Here is a 24015-nt window from a genome sequence, read left to right as displayed (position 1 = left end):
TTCCCTCAGTTTTCTTTATTGCTTAAAATGTAGACATAGTATATGGAGAAGAGAAGAATGTAGGTCCTCGATGGACGAGTGAGCAGCTGTTACCGCCTGGGAACATCTGTTTCGAGTGCCAGGACACACAAGAACAAGAAACCCTCTATGTTTAAGCTAGCCTTAATATTTCTATTATTTATAGCCCAATGCATTCTAAGTTCATATCGTTAACTCCTACTTTATTATAAAGCACATGCTGAGTCACTGAATGGATGTATGTAATACTATATGTAATAATACAGTTGGTGTCTTCTATGACCAATTCGAGATGATCTATCTTATCAAAAGAAATTTCTCTAATTTCATGTTAGAAAGTTCACAAGTTTACCTTGTATATTCATAAAGTGCTGGAACAATGCTTTGGTACTGTCTTCTGATAGCCAATAATGCACCAATATAACCACATAATATAAGCAATTCATTTCGAGCTCTGAAAGAAAATATGTATTTTTTAATTTCACAACTTGAGACACAGAACATTACTCTCATATATGGTTAAGGTACTGTGTCTATATATTCTGACAAAGGACATTTATAACAAAATATATTTATAAAATTTTCTAACCTTGAGGTGGATGATTTTTTATCAGTTAATTCCTATTTGTATATTTAAACTATGTCATAAATCATAATTTTAAATAAAAGATTTTAATAAACTTTAATTCTTTTATCTCCTTGTTTTTCTCTATGTCTTGGCTAGTTTTTCAGGTGATTTCTCCATAGATAACTTTTTTGGTCAGATTTTTTATTTTTTAAGTTATTTTATTTATTTTTATTTCTTTATTTTATTATTTGTTTTAGAGATTTTTTTTGCTATAGGGCATGTGTACCTGACAGAGAGTCAGAGAGACAAAGAGTGAGAAATCACCCCCCAAGAGGGATGGCCACACCGTAAGTCCTTCTCTTTCATTCTCCTCTCAGGATTTTGGGCATACATGGACATGTGCCCAAGATGAATTTGAAGCTGCCAGGTCTGGGACTTGAACTGGGGACGACCACGTGGGAGTTTAGCAATATAATCATTATGCCATCTGTTGGTCCCTTGGTCAAATTTTTTAAAAATAATTATTTATTTAATTTTATTTATTATTATTACTTAATTTGCTACAGGACATGTGCACTCATCATAGAGAAAGGAGGTGGGGGGGGAGAGAAAGAAAGCGAAAAAGCAAGCCCCTAGGTCCTGGATTTAAGCTGTGGTCAGCCGTGTGCAAGTCCAGCACCTTAACCACCATGCTACCTGCTGACCCTCTTTGGTCAGATTTAGGAAGTACTGGCACACTGTACAGATTCTAGGAAAGAAAATCTACCTCATTTCTTAGTGGGAGGAGGTGCTAGTGTCCTAGGCTGCTGCATCCTCTTCCCCACCTAGGTATTAAAACAAGAGTCCAAAGCCTTTCTTACAAATTATTCATGAGTCCTCAAGGGCTTCAGTTATATAGAAAACAATGTTCTTAAATGGTACTTCAGTTCAGGGATGATGTCTATTTTGTACTTTCTAGTACCTCTTTCCCCTAAGCCTAGTATGATGCTCTGCATAAAATGGACATTAGTAAATATGACCACTAGTTTCTTGAATATTTGAGGTCCATAGCTTTCTAAACCTTTGAACTAGTCTTCTTTGAACCAGGTGTGTATGGGTGTGCATGGGTGTGTGTATGTGCCCATATATAAACATACATGCACTAGGTATTACAAAATTGGGATCGCTGATATTTAATATTTGTTTTAAGTTGACCCCTATATTTTTAATTATAAAAAAAATAAAATGTAATGGTTTTACAAGTACAGCTACCTGTCCAAGATGATTCTATTTCTGGGTCTGAAAACCAAAAACAATAGAGTCATTTTAAAACATCACATAGATTCACTTATGTATTTTGGAGAAAAAGTACTCACTCATTACACGTATGCAAGAGTAGTTTCTCAGTACGAATATAACTCAATAGGTCAAGAATGGGGTAAATGGTATCCAAAGTCCAATTTGAACTACTGATGTGTTCTGGCAAAATAAAACCAAATAGAAGATTCTCTCTAAACAAGAGTATCAAAACTTGTTCATCCAGTATTTATTTTATTTATCTATTTATTTTTAAGAGAGATTTTTACTATAGGGTGCATGCACTTGCCAGAGAGACAAAGAGAGACAGAGAGACAGAAAGCAAGGAAACAATTCCCAGGGAAGATGGCCCCACCGCAATCCTTTCTCTTCCATTCTCCTCTTGGGATTTTGGGCCTGAACACATACATGCCTCGCGTTGAGTTTTACACCACTGGGTCCGGGACTCAAACCGCGGTAGACTGCGTGGGAGTCCAGCAATGTAACCATTATGCCATCTGCTGGTCCCTCATCCAGTTCTTAAATTATAGAAGTGAATCTCTGCCAGTCAGTCCTACATACCTTTTTATTTTCTAGATCATGAGTATGTTCCTATTTACCCTCTTTCAGGTCCCTGAACCATAAAATCAGAAGAGATATCATATTTCATATTAGTTATCTCATCTCCTTTTAAAATTAGGATGACTAGTGCTTGATATTAAGACTGATTATCAAAATGAACAAAAAGATCAAGTAAATGAGAGATTCTAAATTATACTAGCAACACAAACTTACCTTTGACAAAGTCAATGCCAATAGGAAGGGCTTTTTCAGGTTCTTGGCTTAACAAGTAATACTTTACAGTTTCAAATACATTGCCTTCTGCCTGAGCTGTCTCAGCTAACTGCATACATTCTTCTACTGTGGGTAGCTTACACTAAAAAAAAATGGATTTGATGACAATGTTACCAAAATTCTTAGGGATAAAAGCAAAAGCATATGTGCTAAATACATTCATGCATCACTTAACAGCAAGGATACATTCTGAGAAATGTGTCATTAGGCAATCTCATCATTGTGTGAACATCACAAGATATATTTACATATATCTAGATGGTACACATAGGCTCTAGGTAGACCCTGTTATAATCTATGGGACCACCATCTCACATGCATCATTGACCAAATATTGTTATGCAGCCTATAAGTGTATGTCCAATATATCTAGTATGTTAGTCTTATATTAAAGTTGTTTCAAATAAATGTAAGTGATATGATTTCTCTTAGGCGCTTACATTTATGGAAATATCTTTCAGATCTGCAAACAATAAGTAAGGTCATTAGCAGTAATTTTTCATCACACAAATACCTAATAAAACAGACGGATGTAAATGGTCATGATGGTAATACTGGAATTAGTATCTACAAATGAACGCTAGCAAAACATGCTGAGACTAGTTATTTTAGAACAAATATACTGGCCATTCTCCAAAACTACATTAAATATAGCAAACATTTAAAGTGCATTATTAGACCAGTAGATGGCATAATGGTTATGTAGTTGGACTCCCATATGGCCGACCACAGTTGGAGTCCCGGACCCAGTGGCTTAAAACTCACACCAGGCATGTATGCATGTGTGTCCAAAATCCTGACAAAAGAATAGAGAAGGAATTGTGGCGTGTCCATCCCCCCTGGGGGGGGCGGTGATTTCTAACGTTCTCTCTTTCTGTCCTTCTCTGACAAGCACATGCACCCTATAGCAAAAATCTCTCTTTCTAAAAAACAAACAACAAAAAACTGCATTATTATATGGCCTCTGCACTGTAATGTAATTTCACCTGGCCTTTGAGACAAAGCAACCTTACTTCAAAGATTTCATGTGTTTAAAAGTTTTTAGCTTTGACATTCTGAAATGCCACAAAGTGGAGATTTTTAGTTTATAAATTTTCATTACTCTAAAATGAAGAACAACACTCCCCATTTTGACAACTTTTTTTCTTTAAAATTGGATCTGTTCCTTCCTCTCTCAGATAAGTTGTTTTGTTTCCATAATGTGAGAAAGGATTAACTTAGCTTTCATATCAAATTCTCACGTGTGTATGATTTTTTAAATTTGTTTTATTTTATTTATTTTTTTTTTGAGAGGTTTTTGCTATAGGGCACGTGCGCTCGCCAGACAGACAGAGAGAGACAGGGAGACAGAAAGCAGGAAATCACCCCTCAGGGGGGGTGGCCACGCCGCAATCCCTTCTCCTCCATTCTCCTCTCGGGATCTTGGGCACGCACGCACACGCGCCCAGCGTGAGTTTAAGCCACTGGGTCCGGGACTCAAACCGCGGTCGACTACGTGGGAGTCCAGTGACATAGCCATTATGCTAACTGCTGGTCCCATATGTGTATGATCTTTGAAGCATAATTGTTAGATTGTGTTTTTTGCTTTTTCTGTTGTTTTGGGCGTGTGTGCTCACTGGAGACAGAGACAGAGAAAGAGAGAGATACAGAAAAAGCGAGAAAACATCTCGGAGGGCATGCTGGCCAAGCCACAATCCCTTCTCCTCTATTCTCTCAGGATTTTAGTCACACCAGGATTTCTGGTCACACATGTGCCCAGTGTGTTTTTGAAGCCACAGGGTTTGGGACTCAAATTGTAAAGCCAGCCATGAGATCCAGCCACTTTAACCTCCACACCATCTGCTGGCCTGAAGTTTCTCTGTTTTGAGGAATATTTACAAATAGTTTAATACTTTGCTTCACCTTATTTATATACTTCTTAAATAGTTCTGCATTTCCTGTTGTTTCAATATTAGGTAACTTGGGCCAGCTCCATAGCCCAGTGGTTAAGGGAGCTGGATCCCATGTGGCTGACTGAATAGTTTGAGTCTCAGTCCTGGTGACGTGAAAAACACACATGATACCAGTGTGCATGTGCCCCAAATGCCAACAGGAGACAGATATGGAGGGGAAAGTGCTGTGACAATGCTCTATTGGGGGAGGGCTGCTTTCTCCATCTTCCTCTATCTTTCTGCAGTGAGCATGTGTGCTCTCTGGCATTTTTAAAAAATGAGGTAAACTAAACATTTTAAATATTTCAATTTCTCAAAATTTTCAATCTCTCAAACTGAATTAATGGGACTCTTATATATGTATATAGGTATATATATTGCTTCCTCATCCTTACTCTTTTTTTTTTTTTTTTGGAGAGGTTTTCACTATAGGGCGCGTGCGCTCACCAGACAGACAGAGAGAGACAGAAAGCGAGAAATCATCTCCCATGGGGGATGGTCACGCCACAATCCCTTCTCCTCCATTCTCCTCTCGGGATCTTGGGCATGCACGCACACGCGCCTGGCATGAGTTTTTAAGCCACCGGGTCCAGGACGCGAACCACGGTTGACTAGGTGGGAGTCCAGCAACATAGTCATCATGCTAACTGCTGGTCCCCTCATCCTTATTCTGAAATGCTAATTATTTACTTAGCAACTACTGTGTGCTAGGTTCTGTACCTGGATAGAAGGAAAATTCTTCATTTTGACATACGCTCAAAGATAGAAGGAATAAATAAATGGTTTCCATTCAAATTTCATTCTCAAATGGAATACAAAAAGAGAAATAATATGGTCTTTTTTTCTAATTCCTAAAATTTCAAAAGTATTATCAATTAACATCTTTAAAATTACAGCTTTTAGGATTTATTGTTTGTGAAATTGTTCAGCATTATCAACACCTTTACACATTCTCACTAGTCTTTCTAAAGAGTTATTAATGAAATCTGACTAGACGGTCTAAATATATCCTTTCAGAATGTGTGATGAAAGAATAGGTGAGTACTACTCTTGCCTCATGATTGAAAACTGTAAACGCACACGAGTCATTTACCTTCTCTAGGGTTGATATTAACACCTGTACCTCCTGCCACAGAGGGTGTCTGTTAGCATACAAATACTACACAGTAAATGGAAAATACAATTGAAGAAACACTCCCTGTTTCACTCCATATATATTTTAACATAGAAACAGTTGTTATGTTCATAGAAAGCAAAGCACAGCTTATTATAAAAATAATTCACAGAACACAAAGTATCTAAAAAAGTTAAAATTTCCCAACCCACTGGTAACTCTGGACATCTATCCTTTCCCAAGGAGTATCCCTGATATTACATCCCGCGCCCCCACATCTAACCATACACATACACTCACACGAACTTTTTGTCTATTTGTACAAACACAATATTCAATAAATATCCATTGGTGGATGAATAGTGCAACTCATCTACTGGGCAAATAACAAAATTCAAATAAGTGAAGCAAACTTTGTTCATTTTAAAGTTAGAGATGAGAAAATGTTTAATCTTTATCTTAAAAGAAACTGGAAGTACCTATTTAAATGCTATATGCAAAATAAATATATTCATTCAATTATTGTCATAATAAAATCATATGGCATGTGTATCTATTTTTGTGATTAGCTTTCTACTTAACTATGTTTTATAGCCATCTAACTCATGTCAATAAAAACAGAGTCTCATTTTAAAAAATGAATTAATGTCATTGAAATATAGAAATGTATTGTAATTTAGGGACCAGCAGATAGCATAATGGTTATGGAGCTGGACTCCCATGTAGTCAACCATGGTTCGAATCCCAGACCTGACAGCTTAAGACTCATGACAGACATGTGTGCGTGTATGCCCAAAATCCTAAAACGAGATTGGAGAGGAAGGGATGGCGGTGTGGCCGTCCCCCTTGCGGGGTTGATTTCTCTCTTTCTGTCTCTCTGTCTGTCTCTGTCTCTCCAACAGACACACACATCCTACAGCAAAAAGCTCTCTCTCTCTAAAAGAAAAAAAGACTGTAATTAATATAAACAATCTTTGTGTTAACATTTTGGTTTTCACATATAAAATTGGCACATATATTCCTAAATTTTGCAGAGAAATATTTTCTTAAAGCACTTTAGTATAATGCATGTAAATGTCATTATATGAAGGCACTTCAAAAGGCTCATGGATAATGAAATTTATGTGTAAGTGTATTTTGGTGTGAAAAAATGAAATCTATAGGTAGCTTTTTATATTACAAATTTTACATCAAAGTTTTGAAGACTCCTTGTATATCATGAATTATTTTATGCATCCTACATTGTCTATTTTAAAAGTTACCATACACATAGCTCAAAATGCAAAGTGCACAGTAGAAAGGACTTGGAATTTGGAGTTAGGTTTGTTGAAGTTAAATATCTCACACCACCATTAACTACTCTGGGTAAATTTCGTATCTTATCTGAGTTTACTTTCTTTGTAAAATTGAAAAATATCCCCTGATTTTCAGGATTTCATGAGAATTTAGTGAGATATACATAAAATTTTAAATTAGTACTAAGCAAATATATGGATCTTTTATAATCTTTTTGTATTTGTAAGTATCCCAAAGTGACCATGTATTTGTTTCTCTGAATGTATCTCTATTCATTTGAACCTAAAATTAGGTAAGTTATAGCACTGCATTCTAAACTGAAATATTTAATAACAACTGCATACCTTCTCATGAAGATCATTTATCTCTTCGAGACACCCTGGGTAAAAAGCACAGAGTTTTACTAAATGGAGTTCATTATCAGGCATCATCAGGAGGAGATCGGCTGCCAAATTCCTGTCCACATACAAAGAGGGAAAACTTAGTTGAGGAAAAGATATAACAATACCATATATAACTATTTCAATGGAAGGAGACTCATAATATACCTTTCTTGCTTTTCTATTTACACAATCAGCATTAATTTCTTGCTTAATTTTTTTTTTGGGGGGGGGAGAGGTTTTTGCTATAGGGCACATGTGCTCTCCAGAAAGACAGAGAGAGACAGAGAGACAGAAAGCAAGAAATCAGCCCCCAAAGTCCCTTCTCCTCCATTCTCCTCCCAAGATCTTGGACATACACACACATGTGCCCAGAGTGAGTTTAAGCCACCGGGTCCAGGACTTGAACTACAATCGACTACATAGGAGTCAAGCAACATAGCCATTATGCCAACTGCTGGTCCCCTGCTTAATTATTAAGCTCCTCTAAATGTAGACTACAGAATCCAAAGGGATGAATGACAAATGTATTATAAAATCCCTAAGTATTTTTATAAATCTAAACTTTATACACATTGAGTCTTCACATATTTGTCATCAGTTTTATTTTAAAATAAATCTTTAAGTACCAAGTAGTTTGGGATATGTTCTTTGGAATGAATTATAGAGCAAACTCTCATCAACTTTCATTATGCTTACTAACAATGGAGAATTTCATTAGTTCACTGGAAGCAGTGGCATATTTAGGTATTGTAAGTATAGAATTTTGGCAAATCTCCATATTTCTTAACATTTAGGTGGAAATCAAAGATAGAAATGTAGCTTTTAAATGTACTTTTTACATAGTTAATGTAATACAGCATTTAAGATTTAAAAAATGTGAAATGGTATAAATTTAGCATCTTTATATCAAAATATTTTTCATAAAATACTTTCTTTAAATATTTACTAGGTGATGAGATTCTGGCTGCATGCTTCACAACTAAGAAAACATCTAATTTTCAATGATTCAAGACATTATTTGGTTTTCAAGAAACTTGATATATCAAGGATTGGCCCTGTGGCATAATGGTTAAGGAAAACTGGATTACAGATGGTTAACTGTGGTTCAAGTCCTGGCCCCAGTGGCTTGAAAAACATACCTGGTATATGGGCATGCTTGCCTAGAAAACAGAAAGGATGGAGAAATGGAGGAGATGGGATTGTGGCATGACCAAATCCCAGTGGGAGATACTCTCTCTCTCTCTCTGTCCTTCCCCCCACCATGCCTTTGTCTCTCTCTGGTGAGCACATGAGCCCTCTGGCAATTATAAAAAGTAAAAAACTGATTGACATACATAAACTTGGTATGGTATATTTCAAATGAGAATTTATAATTCTGTGCATCAGAGACTGTGAGAGTAAACTCCTCCTCCATTTTCATGAAGACTTCAGCAAAATCTATATTGGTTATTTATTAAATTTAGTTTTTAAAATACAAGAAATGGTTAATCAGAAGTACAGTGAGTATAAAAATGAAACTTATGCCCTCTGGTGTCAAATTCAAATTTCATCTAAAACATATATACACATATCACAAACTATTAGGACAGTAACATTTTAAATTAATTTTACTTTAAGGATTTTAGAGTAACAAAACTTTAGTGTGGTATCATAAAATTTTCCATAAAATATTTTAATAATTCAACAATCTACTAATAAATAATTTTCTAGATGTCAGTAGAAAGTTGCTAAAAATTAGAATGATTCTTCACATTATTATCCCCTAACCAATTAATAATTAAATATGATCTTTTCCCACACTGCCTATTTTCTATTACCACTAGGCAAATAAATCTTTGAGTGTTTTTATAAGTTCCAAATTAGTTTATTTTATGTGTTCTTGTTAAAATGTACACATGAATTTATATGTTTTCTAATACCAAAATTTTATAGCTGTTTTAAATAATGTCCATAAAAAGACAGAATTTACCATTTGCAGTTATGAGTATAAAAGAGCGCTGCTAAATTCTATTCAAACTGCTGAGAACTACAAACAAAATCTGACTTATGGTAAAATTATACTCTCATATAGTGAAATTTATAGGAAGGCTAGCAAGTTTTACCCAGACCTTTAATTCACTATTTTTTTTTAAATTTAGGGGAATTTTCTCACACACACCCACACACACACACACACACACACACACACCCCCACACAGTCTTCAAAAAGTTCATGGAAAACGTGTTTTATAATAAAACTATAATGGATTTAAATTTTTTTGCAATAATATAAAGTTGTATTTAAATTTCATTTTTCCATGAATTTTTGAAGTTCATGCATGTATGTGCACATGCATAGAAAATGATGTTGACCAGCCAAATGATAAAAACCGAATTTCACTGCCAAAACAGGTATTTTATTTTACTTAGCTGAATGAGCTAGATTTGGTATTGCAGAAAACTATGGTCCCTTTTATTATATATGTTTTAAATATAAAATCATGAGTGATTCTATACCTAGGTTTTAAAAACTATTTCAATACTTTGTAGTTAGGTTTTTTTTTAAAAGATTATTTAACTTATTTTACTATTATTATTTTTATAATTTGCTATAGGGCATGTGTGCTCACCCGAGAGAGACAGAGAGAGAGAGAGAGAAAGAGAGGAAGAGAAAGTGAGAAATGAAACTGCCAGGTCCAGGACTTGGTTGGCCATGTGGGAGTCCAGAGCCTTAACCACTGTGCCACTTGCTGGCCCCTGCAGTTAGGTTTTATATGCTATAACTTATATATGAATTGCAATAATATAAAATGAAGTGAAAATAGTTAATACACATTTTAATACAGAGATGGAATTTCAGTAACAAAAGATTATATATATATATATTTAATAAACATATTTTAAAATAAAATGATATGATACCTGTATCCAACAGACGGAAAGCTAAAAAGAAAACATTAAATTTGATTACCATGAATATATGATGAATACCAAGAAGCAGCAAACTTTTACCAGTATGAGTAAAAAAATGAAGTATTTTGGGTTTATAAAATTATGAACATTCCTTTAAATTACGTAGCTTTTTAAAAAAATTCTATGTAGCTTACAAATATTCATGAAAGTAATGTGTTTTTTTTCCCTGGAGATAAGCCTAATCAGCATCATATATTTCAAAATTTGAATTTTATTCTGGCTTCTGGTACACATATCTATGATTGTATCAAGGAAAAACTCTTGAAGGGAAATTACAAGGGAGCAATTTCTTTTTTTTTGTTTTCTAGAGATTTTTGCTACAGGACACATGTGCTTGCCAGAGAGACAGAGAGACAGAAAGTGAGAAGGACCCTCCAGGGAGGATGGCTACACTGCAGACCCTTCTCCTCCATTTTCTTCTTGGGATTTTAGGCACGTACACACATGTGCCTGGCGTGAGTTTCAAGCTGCTGGGTCTGGGACTCGAAGTGGGAGTGGAAGTCTAGTGTCTTACTGCTATGCCACCTACTGACCCCAACTAACGTAATTCTTGACACAGGGATAATTGAGTATTCTCAGAGGATAGTCAACAGTAAATATATTTAAATCTAAGACTTTTTCATTGAAAGATAAATTTCTTACATCACTATAAAATGTATATGAAAATTAGAACGACACTGAGGTGAGATTCCTGATTCACAATGAAATCTCCATATTTACATAAAAAAGGTGAAGGAGGGGCCAGCAGGTGGTGTGGTGGTTAAGGGTGTTGGATTCCCACATGGCCAACCATGGTTCAAATCTTGGACCTGGCAGCTTGCTTTTTTGCTTTCCCCTTCTCTCTGTCTCTGTTTAAACTAAAAACCAAAACTCAACAAATGGAATTAAATAAATAATTATTTTTTTAAAAAAAGGGGGAGAATGAAAACTGCTCATTCTGAGTTACTCCAGATAAGAAGGTGGTATAGTGTGGTAAGTTAAAAAGTGCACATAAAAGTCAGTTAAGTAGCATTATATGTTGGTTCTACCATTTACTGAGAACTCAGGCATATCAATACCCATCTCATAGGACCTAGTAAGTTATTATAAATAAAGTGCTTATAATAGTAACTGGCAGACAGTAAACAGTATAGAAGGTATTAAATGTCACTATTAGTATTATTTTACTATTATTATTTTCTATAGTTCTAGCCATCTGTAGAGTTCTATCTTAAGGGTGAGGTAGTGTATATCAGTTGTATACTGGAAAGAGGTCAAATTCTTGATAAGTTTATTTAGAAAGTTTGTGGGGTCCTAAGTATTTTGAGGAAAGAGAAGATAAAATTAGAAAATTATCTTTATTCAACAAATATCTTTCAGATGACAGAATTAATCTTTCTAAAGGCACCTACATAAGGGTCAATTATCTGAGCTAAGAACAGGTCTCTGTAGATTTGAGCAATAATTTTGATTTCCAGGTTACCCCAAGAAAATCCCAGGGTCTTTTTTTGTAGTATATATTCAGAGGAGAACTGGTTTGTTCCTAGTCTCTAGCAAAACCAATTTTGTTACTGCTTTCCCTTAGAAAACTAAAAAGTTATGGGGCAGGCAGGTGGCATGGTGGTTGGGGGCGCTGGACTCCCACATGGCTGACCATGGTTCGAGTCTTGGAGCTGGTGGCTTGCTTTCTTACTTTCCATCTCTCTCACTCTCTCACTCTATCCCTCTCTGGTCAAATTAAAATAAATAAATAAAATTAAATAATTATTTTAAAAAGAAAACTAAAAAGTAGTTTATGAGATCTGATAAGTGATTGTATGCAGAATTTTAAGATGATCATCTTAACGGACCAGTAATTGGTGTAATGGCTATGTCGCTGGACTCCCATGTAGTCGATCGTGGTTCGCGTCCCGGACCCGGTGGCTTAAAACTCATGTCAGGCGTGTGTGCATTCGTGCCCAAAATCCCAAGAGGAGAATGGAGGAGAAGGGATTGAGGCGTGGCCATCTTCCCTGGGGGGTGATTTCTCGCTTTCTGTCTCTGTCTCTCTCTCTCTCTGTCTGGCGAGCGCACGCGCCCTATAGCTAAAACCTCTCAAAAAAATAAATAAATGAAAAAGATGATCATCTTAAGAGGCACACATTTATTGTCTCAACAAACTTTCAGTGTTTGAAACATTACAGAACGACAACTGGGCTACTTGAGAATGGTCATGATAAATTTCATTATATACTTATGGTAGTTCTCACCAGTATTTCATGCCCACATCCAATTTCCTTTCAGGATCTTAGCCTTTATAAAAAGGGATATCCTATATTTTGCTAAAAGATCTTATCAAATGTAATTTACAACATTTAACAAAAAATGTATTTCATCACTATAAAGCTCCTCTTTAAATTAAAAAATTCTTACCACGTTGAAATCATCATGCATTTTCTTGCTAATAATTCCAGGGCGTAGTTGGTGGCTGGTGCCGCAGACTCTCCTATCACTGTGCCCACACAGACCGCCAGCTCCAGTTCATTTCCACGAATCAAGTATGCCATAGCAAGCTTGCTCAATAAGAAAATAATTTCTTCAGTTGCACAGTTGCTGGGTAGAATCATCATTCCCCTCCAAGCTCACAAAGTAGATAAAGTAGTATTAACCTATAAATCAATTATTCTTATCAAGTATTGACTGCAATTTTCCTGTGAAGTACCTATATAAGAGTAACTGCAAGTTTCAGATGGAAAAACTGATAACAGGATACGAAGAAAATGTTATCAGGTCAGACTACAAGAGTTCAGAATCCTTTCACCTATTTTATAATTAATTACTAATACTCTGAAATATCCTGAAAAAGTCCCATGAGAAAAATAAATGTATATTATTAAGTTTCTTTGGAGATGGATGACAGGGATGGCCCCTGTACAAGCACAGAACTTAACCCCACAGTGTAGGATTAAGTGCTGTGCGTTGGCAGATGGATCTCACATGGCCAGCCAGGGCTTGAATGGCAGCTTGAAAAACAAGCGGTGCATGTACGTGCATGCCCAAAATTGTGACAGGATGAGAAATGAGGAAAAGAGTGTGATGTTATCATCCCCATTGGGTAGGTGTCTTCTCTCTTTCTCTCCCTTTCACTCTCTGATAAGTGCACATGCTCTCTGACAAAAAAAAAGAAAGAAAAAAAAAAGATTTATGACAAGAATCAATTATTTCCTGAAGATATATTTCCTAAATATATCTAAGTATATTTGAATAACAGATCCTATACCTTTATTGAGTATTTTCCTTATGATGTCAGTGGGTCAAGTGAAAATATCTTTAAAATATAACCTGTGTGGCTAGCAAGTGGCACAGTGGTTAAGACACTGGACTTCCAAATGGCCGATCGTGGTTTGAGTCCTGGACCTGGTGGCTTGCTTTCTCTCTCTCTCTCTGGTGAGTGCATGTGTCCTACAATAAATTAAATAATAATAAATAAAATTATTTGGTTCATATATGTGTGTGTGTGTGTGTGTATGTGTGTGTGTATATATAAACATGGGAAGAAAATCTAATCTTAAAGTAAACTTAAAAATCAGTGCTTTCATTTGTATTAGTTGTCACAGTCCTAAACGCTGCATGGCAAACAGGCAAGGCAGGTATTCATATTTTTATTTTAAAGTTGAGGACATTTAAGACTCTGAGAGGTTAAGTGATGGCCTAAGATTGTGTGACAGAATCAGGACCCAAACTCTGATATTTAGAGTTCAAATTCAGTGATTGTTTTCATTCACCAAACTACCACTTGTCATATGTGATGAAATGTTTAAGCAAGGTTGTTAGAAACACATATCTTGTGATTAAAAATAAATAAAACAAAGGAGCTCATAGTCTGAAGAGAATTTCTGTGCTTTTGAGATACATGATGAGTCATTTACTTTGGCTTGTAAAACATGCTAAGCCAGATCTTACACAGGAAGTCACTGCATCGTTTCTCTTAAAACAGAGTGGCACATGTAAAGAGCTTTTCATTCACACAAACCAGTGCGAAATCTTATACCTCAATATTATCCACGGCTAGATGGCAACACGCAGCCAAAACTGCTCGACCATCCTGAAAATACCACTCAGCCAGTTCTTTACTGACTTCATGCAGGAGTCTAGGAAGAAAAAAAGGACATATTCTACATAAACACAGGATTATAGCCTAACAGTTAACTAACACGCTTTTATAAGGGAATTAAGAGACTAAACAGGATTTTAGACACCGTTGATTTAGCCTAATATCTTGGAAAAAAATCAGGAAAGCAAAAATCCTTTCGGGTATATGATCTGCTATCCTAGCTAGCCCTGACAATAGTGAAAAGAACAGCCTGATTTTCCAAAACTTACCATCCTGGACTGAACAACTTGATTCAGTTAAAGGGACAGTTAACCTTAGAAAAATTACAGATCGAGCTGACATTTTTCAAAATTTAGTTTGGTGTCCAAAATATAGTTAATGTGTGCTAGGTCTTCAAAATGACAAGTTTAGAAATGGCAGAGAATAATAGTAAAGGTCCAAGAAAAAAAATACATTAATCCCATAACATCATTATTTGCTTAGTGCTTTCATGATCTGTTTACTTGATATTTAAATATACCATGGTCTTGAGCAACTAACAGGAGCCAACAGAAGGGGCAGGGGGAGGAATACTATTAGAGTATAAAAAGGTAAAACCTAAAAGTTACGTTTCTATTTCTTTTATAAGAGAACTATTTGGGAAGGCAGCTGGTGGTTAAGGTGCTAGATGATAATGGCTTCAAGATCATTCTGAGAATGTCTGCGAGTCACCAAAAAGTCCCAAGAGGAGGTGGAGAAGAAGGGACTGCAGTGTGGCCAATCTCCCTTCAGGGTGATTTCTCATCTTCCTTCTCTTTGTCAATCTCTCTCTCTCTCTCTCTCTCTCCAGTGAGTGTATATGCTCCATGGCAAAAACCTTAAAATAAAAACAAAAAAACCCCATGAAACTATTTGGATTTCTTCTTTAAAGTAGGACTAAGTATTTCTAGACACTAATATGGGGGTCATGGGTTATGAACTACCTGATCATGATATTATATACACCGACTTTACAGTAAAATTTTAATAACAGCACACTTATTTCACTATCTGTCCTTCCCATAGGGTTTGATCAGTTTTTAAGTACATAGGTACTTTATTTGCAATCTCTCTACTGAAATGCATTTTGTTTTCTGGGAGGCTGTGTCTACCTCCCTCACATTTCCCTGTTAATCTAGGGACAGATGCTGAAATGGAAGCCAAGTATAGTGAGCAATGGAATTGAGGACAGGAAGCAGTTAAGTCCTCAGATATCAGGAAGGATGAAGCACGTGGCTCTCAAAAACTCTAACCAAGGAAAATGTTGGTCCCAAAAAAAGAATAAATCACTCACTCATTAAAGTCTTCCTTGTAGAGATCATCAGAAAATGAAGCTCCTTTAGGCAGAGAAACATGTAAGGTTTGCATATTTCCCTCACATGCAGCCTAGAATTAATTTAAATCTTTAATTAATCTTTAGTGAATTGTTGATAACCAGCCAACTTCAATATATTATTTTGAGACAAGTACATTTAAATCATGTTCAAAATTTATACCACTATTGGGAGATAATCTTGGTATTTTAGGACTCTGGAGGTGGTGTGGTGGTTAGGGGTGCTGAATTCCCACATGGCTGACCACAGTTTGAGTCCCGTTCCTGGCAACTTGTTTTCTTGCTTTCTCTCTCTCTCTCTGTCCCTCTCTAGTCAAAATAAATAAATAATGTTAAATAAAATATATTTTTAAAAACTTAGTATTTTGTAAGAAATAAAATGTTAACTCCATTGTGAGAACCAGCACAATGCGTCAAATAATGCTTACTGAAAAATTATAGTTCCAATGCATGCCATAAAACATTTAGCAGCATGTAAAAAGCTTAGAGTTTTGAGATGTGTATATGGTTAAAGACCTAAAGTAAACTCAGTGTGATGAGAACAAATATGGTAGGACTGAAAGGCTGAGATACGAGGCCAGGAACATGGGCAGAAGCCAAGCTATCTATGACTGTCAATCATGGGAAGTCTACACAATCCTCTCCTATGTGCCCGCCCACCAATGCACTTGGCTGACATAACTATGTGGTGATACCTGAGCGACAAGTAGCGCTTCTTTCAGTTGACCTCTTGACATAAAAAAACTGACGAGTTTCTTCACGTCACCAATAGCTATGCAGTATGGAATGACATCATCCTTCCCTTCTTGGATTAACTGATCGGCTCTCCTAATAAAATAAAGAACAATTTTTTTTTTTCTTGTAGCAAATGAACTTCAGTGCTTTTAGTTAGACTGAGATTTTTTGAAAACATTTCAAAAACTTTTAGCAGATCTCATAAAACCCTTTGGAAAAAATCACTTTTTAAAAAGACAGGTCTTATAATCCAATGACATAAGGAAGACAAAAGTTTTATAACATAACAAATACTACAGGAACGTGTTTGCTCCTAGAATATTAAGTATTTTCATCTTTTTTTAATGCCCCAAACATTTCAGATCTTATAATCAAGGTAGATTATTAGAATAGGTAACGTTTTCATGTGGATATAAGTTGGAAACCAAATACATAAGATGAGATCTATACTCTGAGTTGGACTAATATGTGTCTACATCGTGAAAGATTAAAAACATTTAAAATGTTTTAGTGAGATAATAAAAAGAGAACTCCTATAAAGTCATTAAAAAGAAAAATACAAGAACATAAATACTGATAATAAAATGCATAATATTGTAAGTCTAAGCAAGAAATTTTAAAGAAAACTAATGCTCCAGGCATGTGAGGAGAGAAATAGATCATGATCTTGACGGCTGTGAAGGGTGTACATGTGGTTTCTGCATATCTGTCTCTGTATCTCTTGCTATCTATCAAACTCTGACTGTCTGTTTCTGTTTCAAAGTCCCAGGTATTTTATAACTGACTCATTTTGTGAATTCTACTTTTAATATTAAACCTCAGTTTTCTTTTAAAATGGTATGGCACACTTCAATGACGCCGGCATTTGCATTAAACTGCAGTACCATTTGTAATCTCAAAGTAGGTGCAGAAAATATTTTTTATGTTGTTTGCCCAGTTAACTGTTAAATGTTACCATCTGCACAGTCATTGGGTACTCCCTGGCAGTCTACTATGTGATCCTATTTCTTTGTTACAGCTGTTTAGAAATCTGCTGTTTAGAAACCATATTCTATCTCTGTGGGCATTTGGAACTAGGCTTAACAGAATGCCAATCAATTTCACTGAATGCTGAATCTATGAAATATAAAGTCATGAGTTGTAGGGAGACCATTTTCTGGCCACCACATGCACTAAGGAGGAGACAAAGTTAGGTATTGGCTTTCAAAGATGAATAGAGTTAGAAGAATTGTCTCCTTCTTTCTCTCCCTCTGCCCTACTTTTCTCTTTTCTTTTCTTTTTACAAGATTTTTGCTATAGAGTGTGTGTAGTTGATGAAGAGACAGAGACTTTGAGACAAAAAGTGAGAAATCAACGCTCAAGGGGCATGGCCACACCATGATCCCTTCTTCTCCGTTCTCCTCTCAGGATTTTGGCCTGAACACAAGTCCATTGAGAGTTTTAAGCCACTGGGTCTGGGACTTGAACTGCCGTCAACTCTTTGGGAGTCCAGCACCTTATTAGACCATTTGCTGGCCCCTGTTCTGCCCCAGTTAAGCCATTGTGATCTGACTTCAGTCTCCTTTCTGCCCAAACAACCCTTACTAAGTGGTCAACACTACCCTCATGTTGTCCAGATTTCTTCTTTGGGCTACAGAATTAAGGTGGTCTATTGTAAAAGAGGACTTCAAAAAGTTCATGGAAAAATGGAATTAAAGTATGAATTTATTTTGATGCAAAAATATATATAGTGTCTATTTGACAATGCCACTAAAGATCACAAAGAAACTCAAGCATAATATATCCAAAAAGAATTATCTTATATCCTATTTGATTCAAATCCTTTCCTGAGGTTTTTCTGTTGTTGTTGGAGGTGGTGGTGAATAGCAATAGCTTCTCATCAGTTTTTAAAGCTTATTTTATTTTGAGACCAGCAGATGCTGAAATGTTTACATTGCTGGACTCCCACATAGTCGACTGCTCGAGTCCTGGACCTGGTGCTTTAAAACTCATGCTGGGCATGTGTGGATGCATGCCCCAAATCCCAAGAGAACAGAGGAGAAGGGATTGCAGTGTGGCCATTCTCCTGGGGATTGAGGATGGGTGATTTCTCGCTTTCTGTCTCTCTGGCAAGAGTATGAACGCTATAGGAAAAAAATCTCTCTAATAAAAAAAAAAAAAAGCTTATTTTGTTTATTTCCTCCATGAGTCAGAGAAACTGAGAGAGAAAGCACAACTGCAACAAGGTCTTGATGCCATGACCCACCCCTTGCCTTCAGTCAGCCCTGGATCATCGGCAAGTTTGCACTGGTGTACTCAGAGAGCTCTCTAGACTTGAACTGGAACCTTTCCAGGTAGAATTCCCTCAAAATAGGTTATGTTTTATGGCTGCATAACTATCTAGCCTCCGATTAGATTTTAAACAAAAAAACCTAGGAGTTATTAATATTTGTGATACTTTCCTTATCTTCCTTACAAACTCCAGTTACTCCGCACTCCTAAACAAATCCAGCCTACTTTTCTACGTCTCACCCATCCCCACGTAAAGCCTCCATGCTACTGCTGTCTCCTGACTGGGCTATTCTAATAACGCTCCAGCTGGTCTCCTCACACCAATGGCAGACTCTCTAATCTGTTCTTGATGCTTCAGTTAGTGTGAATTTTCAAACTGAAAATCTGGTCAGATCTCCTTCTGTACATTTAAAAACCATTTAACATTTCCTGCTGCTATTAGGACTTAAAAGAAATAAGGTTAACATATTTATAAAATGGCTAGCTCCTGCCTACCTCTCCAAGGGGCACGTGGCACCTCTCTCCCCTGGTTTCTGGGCCCCAGTTGCAGTAGCTTCCATTTGGTCCCTTTACTCTGCTCCCTAGGCCTGGAAAGTTTTCTCCCAACTCTTCACTTGCAATTTCCCAGGCATCCTCTAGAGGTCAGTTCAGAGGTACCATTCTAAGGCAGGTTTCCTCTTAAAATACATTTGGGCCTACATCGCCTTTTTTCTTCTTCTTCTTTTTTTTTTTTTTTTTTTTTTTGCTATAGGGCACGTGTGCTTGCTGAAGAAAGAGACAGACAGAAAGCAAGAAATCATCCCCAGGAGGAATGGCCACACCACATCACTTGTCCTCCATTCTCTTCCTGGGATTTTGGTGGGTATGCATGCACACGTGCCCAGCTTGAGTATCAAGCTTCCAGGTCCAGGACTCAAACCACGCCACCTGGGAGTCCAGCATCCCAACCGTTATGCCAGCCACCCCAAACATTTTAACCTATATACATACCTTTAAAAGCAATTCAGTAGGAAAAAAAAAAAAAAAAGCAATTCAGTAGCATATTAACATTACTAAATGCTAGAATAGTATATCAATAATCATAAGGAATATGAAATAATTTTTACTTTCATTCTACAAATTATTAACCTATAATAATTATAAAAACTAATTATAACCTTGATCCTAAGTGGCCTCAATCAACTTTTCACTAAAGCTGAAACATGTTTTATCAAATAAATGTCCTCTGCTAATTTGGTTCTAGTAAAGATTCGGTGGGAGCAGTAATATTCACAAGCGTGTGAGGGTATAAGGCACTTAAAAGTACTTGAGATTCTTAGAGCTCAGGGTAGGGGAGCCTACAGTCTGAGGGCCACAGAGACAGCCTGATGCTTATTTCTTGTTGGGATAGGTGCTAGGGAACAGCCTATTTTCCCATGGGAAATGTATTAATCCTTCTGGATTTCCTGCTTAGCCTCTGATTGATTTTTACTTGTAAATACGAACAGCAGTTGAGTTTTTTTTCCTCTAAGCCACATCTCACAGAAGAAAAATCAAAATTTCCCTTTTTAAATGCCAAGAGAAGGGGCATTTCAGACTTCTAATGTCCAGAACCATGAGAGAATAAATTTCTGTTATTTTAAGCCACTCAGTTTGTGATAATTTGTACAGCAATTCTAAGAAATGAATACTCCTGAGGAAAAAAATCTTGTTAATTAGTATTTGTTGCATCCTAAAACAAAGATATTTCCTTAAGTTTCCTCCATTGCTGGGCCTTTCTTTTCTTCTTCTTTCTTTCTTTATTTATTTACTTATTCAAATTTTGCCCTAGGGTTTGTGTGCTCACTGGAGAGAGACAGAAAGAGAAGGAAAGTGAGAAATCCCCATCAGGGGGTTGGCCACTCTACAGTCCCTTTTCCTCTGTTCTCCTTTCTGGACCTTGGGCATGCACAATCATGCGCCCCACATGATTTTCAGGCCATGGGATTTGGGACTTGAACTGCTGGCCCTCAAGGCTCTTCTTTATCACTGGTAACCCCTTACATCCACAGAGAGAAAATAGCAGGAATTAGTGTCAACAGAAATGAGCTTTTTTATGTATGAAAGAGAGTGAGGGGGAACATAGGATGGGGGAGAGAGCGAGAGATGCAGCCTTGACAGGGTCTCTCTATGTCATGGTCTTGCTCGCCCAGCCTTTTAGTCAGCCAGGACTATAGATGTGCAGCGTCATGACTGACCTATCCGGGTTGGTCTGAGAAACAAACCCAGGCCTCCTCCTATGTGGCCCTAGACATAACACAACAGTATCAGTCCATCTGCACCAGTACGGCTAGGCCCTACGAAGAGAATTTCTGAGATTTTTTTTCTTTATAGAATAGTATTCTACTAACTTCTGGTTACCCTCAGGAAATCTTATCACTTATATCTCAGCAGCAGTGTATAAATCAGTGAGCACATTTGCTGATCTGTCTCTTCCTCCAGTGACCTTTAGAAAACTGCTTTCCACTGTCAGCAGGGGTCCAGTCAAATATCAGAATACCAAAATGACTTGTAGTCAATTCATTTAATTTATTATTTCAGTGTAAAAAATTCAGTTATTATTTAAGATAATACAAGAATGATAAATCTCAAAGAATTACTAACATATTTTGTCAATTTTAACATGTTATTTTAAACCATTTGTTTATACACAAACCCTGTACCTTACCTCTGCATTAACTTCTTCCAGTATTTCACAGAGACTCCTGGTGCAATTGATAAGGCTTTGTCCCACTAAATAGAAGGCAAAAAAAAGCAGAAGCATATCTAGTTTGCATTGTGTAAATTGTAACAGTCCTCTTTTTAAAATAAATTCAAATATCATACAAAATTTTTAGAGTTCTTGAATTTTCAAAAATACTTCTGCAGTCTATCTTACACATTCTATACAATATAAATATCAACATATTTTAAAGTAAATATGTAAAATGTTATAATTTAGCAGGGAAAAAGCCTAAACCTATAGAAATAGAGAAAAAGAGAGGGAAGGAGACATAGAAAAATAAAGGAAAGGGAAAAAGAAATGGAAGAAATGATACAGTAACCAAAGTATATAGTTTGAAAAATATATATTGTGTCATCTCTAACACAATACCAGAGTAATTTTACTATAGTGCTCTATGTTTAAAATAACTAAAACTGATATTTTAATTTTGCTGTTACTCATATTTAACAAATATGCCCTTTATTTCTATTTCTATTCTTTCTCTAATCATTTTTGTGTTTTATTTATTGTCATTTCTTCCTTTATAGTTGATAATCCTTATCTTCATAATTTAAAAATTAAACTGCTATTGAACAAGCTCATTGTTCAGTCAAGGACGACTGTGAATATTATTTGAAAGTATTGATTTCACTGAATTCAATTCTGGAAGGATATTGAGAAGAAAATATTCTGAAATATCACTACATGAATTTAAACTTCATTTTAATTAAGGATCTCTAAAATTCTAGAATCCTACTGCAATTAAGGGTTAATTTCAAACCTTAACATGAAAATAATATAATGTATGTATTATATTGTGTAATATATTATATAATAATTTCAAATCTTAACATGAAAATGTTAGATTTTTAAATAAGTAATTTTTAATACTAAATATTTTAATAATATTACCAAAAAGACAACTTAAAATATGTGTTTAGGGGAAATTTGTCTTTGCTAGGTAGGTGTGAATGGAAGAAAGTAGTTGAAATGTAGATTAAGTTAACTTTGGGCTCAAGTTCCTTCACTAAAAATATGTCTCTCAAGTGAAAAGCTCAAATGTATTCCTAACCCCAAGGTATTGAATTTACAGAAACAGAAGCTATTCATAAGAAGGTGAGTATGAACAATTACAAGGACACCCATATTTCTAAAGAATTTCAATGACAGTTTTATGAGTCATTAAGTCCATTAGTGAGCCTGCACAATAAAATTATTAAGCTTCATAAAGAGACACCTGATTAAATAGGCTTTAAGTTAAATATAGCTTAAAATTACATATTCCAAATATAAAACTCAGAAAGACAAAGAATTACATTGTTCTACCAAATTTTATTTATTACTTTTTTCATTGTCTTTTGTCATTTTCTTTCTAGTAATATTGTTTGAAAAATAACTTTTCAGCAAACCTTTACTACTTTGTAAGCAAAAATTTTATATTACTTCTAAATTAAATACTTTTTAATTTATAATGCTTTTTAATATTTTTTTAAATGGTACATTTTTTTATTTTAGGTCAAGCAGTAATTTCATTGCCTCTAAACATATAGGACAGTAAAAAGGCACGTTAAATTTAATTTGTATATATTTTAATGTTATTTGATGGCTTGGCTTTACTTTATATTATTTACAAGTAATCTTAGTATCATGCTTTGCCATTATAAAATTAGCTAACTTAGTGCTTTTCAAAAATGATAAATTGTGAAATGGGTTCATTCTAACCTTTGTTTTGGTGGGGTGAAGAAGGGGAGAATTTCTGTTGAACTGAAATACATATGAAGGAAAGGGAAAAAGTACAACGAATGTTCACAAACCTTAATAAACCCATGTAACTGGAACCCGGAATTAAGAAGCAAAAGCCCTTGCCTCCTTCCCTTAACTCTATTTTAACCCCTGCACACCTAAGGTAGCCAGAATCCTGAATTTGGATGGGTTAGGTTCCTCCTAACCTTTTTTTTCAAAATTTTGTTCCACAGATTCAGTCTTTCTAGGCACTTCTAGGCATGTCCTAGAAGGATGCCAAGAAGCATACTTCACATGATCCTCAGCGGAAACTCCTCTTCTAGTTAATGTGGGATTTAATCATGACAGAAAATATTAGCAAAGAGAGTCCACTGATAAAATATTGCCAACAGGAACCAGTAGGTGGCATAATGGTTACCTTGGTGGAGGCCCACATAGTCAAATGCAGTTCAAGTCCCGGACCTGGTGGCTTAAAACTCATGCCAGGCATGCATGCATGCATGTCCAAGATCCTGAGAGAAGAATGGAGAAGGGCTTGTGGCATGGCCATTTGCCTTAAGGTGTGATTTCTCACTTTCTCTCTGTCTCTCCTGTTGAGCACATGTGCCCTATAGCAAAAATATATAAAAAAAAAATCATTTCCAACATAGATTATTTTTCTTGAGAATCAAAGGGTTTCCTCAGACCTTAGGATGCATGCAAATAACCAGCAGGATTTAAACACAGATT

The 24015-nt window shown here is 35.8% G+C and overlaps 1 protein-coding gene across 4 annotated transcripts in view; it reads right to left on the bottom strand.

Annotated features, from left to right (window-relative positions):
• Positions 1 to 24015, bottom strand: part of WDR17 (WD repeat domain 17) — a 128562-nt gene that overhangs the window by 7906 nt on the left and 96641 nt on the right. The window contains exons 19-28 of one of the 4 annotated variants that reach the window (XM_006168909.3): positions 21508 to 21572; positions 16511 to 16643; positions 15777 to 15868; positions 14402 to 14501; positions 12784 to 12923; positions 10342 to 10362; positions 7402 to 7513; positions 2657 to 2798; positions 1942 to 2044; positions 371 to 472 (exon numbers count right to left, since the gene is read on the bottom strand). In XM_006168909.3, the coding sequence (XP_006168971.1) occupies positions 371 to 472; positions 1942 to 2044; positions 2657 to 2798; positions 7402 to 7513; positions 10342 to 10362; positions 12784 to 12923; positions 14402 to 14501; positions 15777 to 15868; positions 16511 to 16643; positions 21508 to 21572 (1010 nt within the window). The remainder of the gene's footprint in view (positions 1 to 370; positions 473 to 1941; positions 2045 to 2656; positions 2799 to 7401; positions 7514 to 10341; positions 10363 to 12783; positions 12924 to 14401; positions 14502 to 15776; positions 15869 to 16510; positions 16644 to 21507; positions 21573 to 24015) is intronic. The other 3 variants (XM_027768457.1, XM_027768456.1, XM_027768458.1) reach the window with 3 other exon arrangements.

Source organism: Tupaia chinensis, unplaced genomic scaffold (assembly GCF_000334495.1).
Source record: "Tupaia chinensis unplaced genomic scaffold, TupChi_1.0 Scaffold146395_1, whole genome shotgun sequence".
NCBI lineage: Eukaryota > Metazoa > Chordata > Mammalia > Scandentia > Tupaiidae > Tupaia > Tupaia belangeri.
The sequence above is the reverse complement of the archived record's forward strand: the minus strand, read 5'-3'. Positions and strand labels throughout refer to the sequence as shown.